Raw genomic sequence first — 3,723 nt, 5'->3', positions numbered from 1 at the left:
AGAAACCGTATACAAAAACCATATCAGCATATTCACTATTAGAATACGTACGCGGCATATTGCAAAAGACAAAATTCATCTACTGTTAAAGGCTTTCAAAGAGCGACTGACAAATTCATAACAGAAAGTGGAAAATGTAATCAAATATGTCGGTGCTAGATATGGCAAGAAATGTAAACATTTTTTTTCGATTTCTCTGAAACGGAGCAAAAACGAGCATATGTCTATAGGACTTTTTTTCTTAGTTTTTTACTCCTCTACACGCTCCCGAAGTTTTGCCATTTAATTTGGAAACACCCTATATATAAAATTGATTTTTATTTATACCTGTGATTTGAATGTAATGTCAGAGTTTGATTATCAATAGATATAACAACTAGAGGAAAAAATTGTAATTTTGCGGCAATATATAGGGTGTCCCATTTTAAATAATGCATTAAGATTCCTCAAAAACTATCGTAGATACTCCTATTTTCATTTTTGCACTAAAAATTCATTTTTACGAAAAAATGAAAATAAGAGGTACAACCTTCAATGGCCTTAATCCTGACAAATGTTATCCAGGGCATGATTCTGAACATTCAAGAGATTTTAGCTGTCGGTCAGACAACTTGCGTAATGCTAATGCCGGCTGTAACTTTCGAGCCTTATAACTCGAAAAATATTTAATAAAAAATATTTTATTATAGTGTTTTGAAAAGCTCTCGAGGTAAACTACAAGAAAATGTAATAGAAAATAGGGGATTCCATTTTAAAAAATCGACGTGATCTTGACCTAGCCTTGTCGACGCCACCCAAGGTCAAATCGATGGTACCTTCTTATGTCCTCTTCCGAACCATACAACTTTCGTTTGAAACATTTTTCCGTATTTACCATAGTTTCGAGAAATCTTAATGCATTATTTAAAATGGGACACCCTGTATAAGATACTATAGCATTACAAGTACGTATACTTATTTATGCAGCATTTATATAATAAAAAATCATGAATTTAATAATATATTATCCAAATATTTATGTTAATAATCGCAAATTTACATCAATTGTCGACAATGTCGTTTCTCTCATCAATCATCTCCGGACCCCCTATTGATATCACGAGAATTTATCCAAGGTCGGCCATCTTTAATAACATCTCGTGTATATAGTATTATGAGTATACAAATACATAAACATACAAAATAATGGATTTCTTTATAGAACATATTCACAAAGTGTTTGAAAATGATCATGGATACTGGCTTAATAAAAAGAATACAGAAAAAGGGAATGCTCCATTTTTTTCTGTAAAAAATATCAAATGGATTACAGATAAAAACAGATACGAAGAAAGAAAATGTACCATATGTTTAAATGAAAAATCTACATAATCTTCGTATCACGTGGACATTTACGTTGCTGTAAAAATTACGTACAGAAATTAAAATATGAGGGATGTTCTATTTGTAGCAACAATTATCACCAGTATATATCAACGGTATACAATACCATAAAGTATGACTTATATTCTTACCATACTTGTACAATATTACTGTAGATTTAAAGTTTTATTTATACAAATCTTTAAATAAATTTCTATTTTTAACATAATCTTTTTGTTGCAGATAAAGGGTTTCAATTTATGAATACCCTTATCTACGTTTTGTGGTTTTGAGAGTAAATTTATTGAGAGCTGCTTTTCAAAAAGCTAAATGACACAATTAAAAATCAGACACAAAAGTGCAATGTAAAGTTGTTCGTTATTTAAACTGTCAAATATTTTATCTCTTCTAAATAGTTAATAGCTATGTATTTGACACACAAGTCACCAAAGCTCCACAGAATTGGTACCTGGGACCAATAAGAGACCATGTAACCAGTTGCTACTTTCTTTTCATTCTCTAATGTAGAACTGTCATGATTGATAAAAGTTATTATACATTAAGCTTACTCAACACTTATCGCGACAGCAAATCAGAAGCATCAGTGACTACATTTAGCAGTAAAAACTGATCAGAATATCTTAAGACATTAAGAATGATGTCCTATGATAGTCGGAATTTCAGAAAACGGAATCTTGGAAGAATAAACCTGGATTCTAATGTAGACATCGGCGTTTTGACATCGAGCGTAGTTGGTGAAAAATGGATGACGGGAGTAAATTTCCCCAATTCACTAATCAGTGCTCACAATCAGAGTCTGCATGAGGATTCGGGCTAATATAATCAGGGTGCTTTCCAGCAAGGACAGTCAAATACTGTGTAACATAGTGAATTGTTTCATCCTTGTTTAACGTAGGCAAGCCACAAGGATGTAATGATTCACTGTGTTACACAGTGTCTGCCTTGCTGGAAAGCACCCTCAATCAGATTAACATGTTACTTATATGAACATGCTAAACTTAAATGACTATGATTAGTCGTATTACTTTCCTGAGATTCCGTTTTCTGAAATTTCGACTGTTTATAGAGAAGCACACTAAACGGCTTCCTGAATGGTTCATCGTATCCTTGAGCATTAATTTAAGAATGTCCTAATTTACATCGATCGTTTAATATTCAATTAGCAATTTTCCATTAAATTTAATGCAAAGTCTACAATAGAAGTAGCAGTCGTAGGGATGCTGGAGTCACCAAATTATCACATTACAGTCGTATAAAAATCTTCGAATTGACCGAACGGATTTTTTATTCCATTCAATTGACTGAAAGGATTTTTTATTTGATTTTTATATATCGTTGACAATATATTATTAAAGCCGGTTTTGTAAAAGTTCGCATGACTTAAAATTTAAGTGATTAAAAATAAAAAATTGATAATACTAATATTAATCCGTTTTATTTCGATTGGCTGAATTCTAATCCTTAACTCGCAATTTTTAGGGAACATTTATATTGGCCATGACCGTATTCCGTATGTCATAATCTGTAAGAATTGACCAATCACAGTTGAATGAGAGGGGAATACTCAAATGTGATTATTTAATTCTTACAGATTACGGTTACGACCAGTATAAACGCTCTCTAATAGTAGAGTGGGTATAAAGAAAGTGAAGCCAATCCTGGTTCTCCTTCCTGATTGGTTCCGCCATTTTACGATTAACTGTTAATTAGAGGAAGACGACGTTAGAAAAAGAAAAGGTTAGGATGAGGAATTATTTGTCGTAAAATGGCGACTTCCGGTTAATTGACTTCACTCTCTTTATACCCACTCTAACTAATAGCGTTTTCGACCCGGCCGGGTTTGCACCAACCTGGATTGGATTAATGGCGTTTTGTGCTCTCCTATTGGTAGAGCGTGTAATGTCAACCAATAGGAAAGATTAATCCAACTCAGGTTGATGCAACCCGATCGGGCTGAAAACGCTATAATTATGCTTTAATTGACGGTTAGTCTGTTGGAATTGGCCAATCACATCTCGTTAAGCGAAATGACAAATGCAATCAATTCCAATAGACAAGAGGTTTATTCGCATCGCGCATGCTCCAACATGTTCCAATACGCTCTTACCATAGCTCTACTCACTCCAACGCGCTTGATAAAGTGAGTAAGAGCTATAGTAGGAGCATGTTGGAGCTTGCGACGCTAACAAATCTTAATTGGGCGCATTCAGCGGACTCAACAGTTAAGTGAGCGCTCGCTGTTATTGGTGTATTCTTTTAGATCATCCAATCAGAATTATAGATCTAGAAGAATACATCAATAGCAGCGAACGCTCACTCAACTGTTGAGTCCGCTGAATG

General features: G+C 33.8%; 1 protein-coding gene across 2 annotated transcripts in view; it reads left to right on the top strand.

Moving 5' to 3' along the window:
- LOC108729996 (uncharacterized) overlaps positions 1-2,584 on the top strand; it is a 10,768-nt gene extending 8,184 nt beyond the window's left edge. For both annotated transcript variants that reach the window (XM_018459427.1, XM_018459428.1), the window contains 2 exons: positions 1,202-1,495; positions 1,606-2,584. In XM_018459427.1, the coding sequence (XP_018314929.1) occupies positions 1,202-1,291 (90 nt within the window). In that variant the 3' untranslated portion in view covers positions 1,292-1,495; positions 1,606-2,584. The remainder of the gene's footprint in view (positions 1-1,201; positions 1,496-1,605) is intronic.
- Positions 2,585-3,723: the final 1,139 nt, after the last annotated feature.

This window comes from Mycetomoellerius zeteki, unplaced genomic scaffold (assembly GCF_001594055.1).
Source record: "Mycetomoellerius zeteki isolate Tzet28-1 unplaced genomic scaffold, Tzet1.0 scaffold823, whole genome shotgun sequence".
NCBI lineage: Eukaryota > Metazoa > Arthropoda > Insecta > Hymenoptera > Formicidae > Mycetomoellerius > Mycetomoellerius zeteki.
This window is presented reverse-complemented; position numbering and strand designations above follow the sequence as displayed.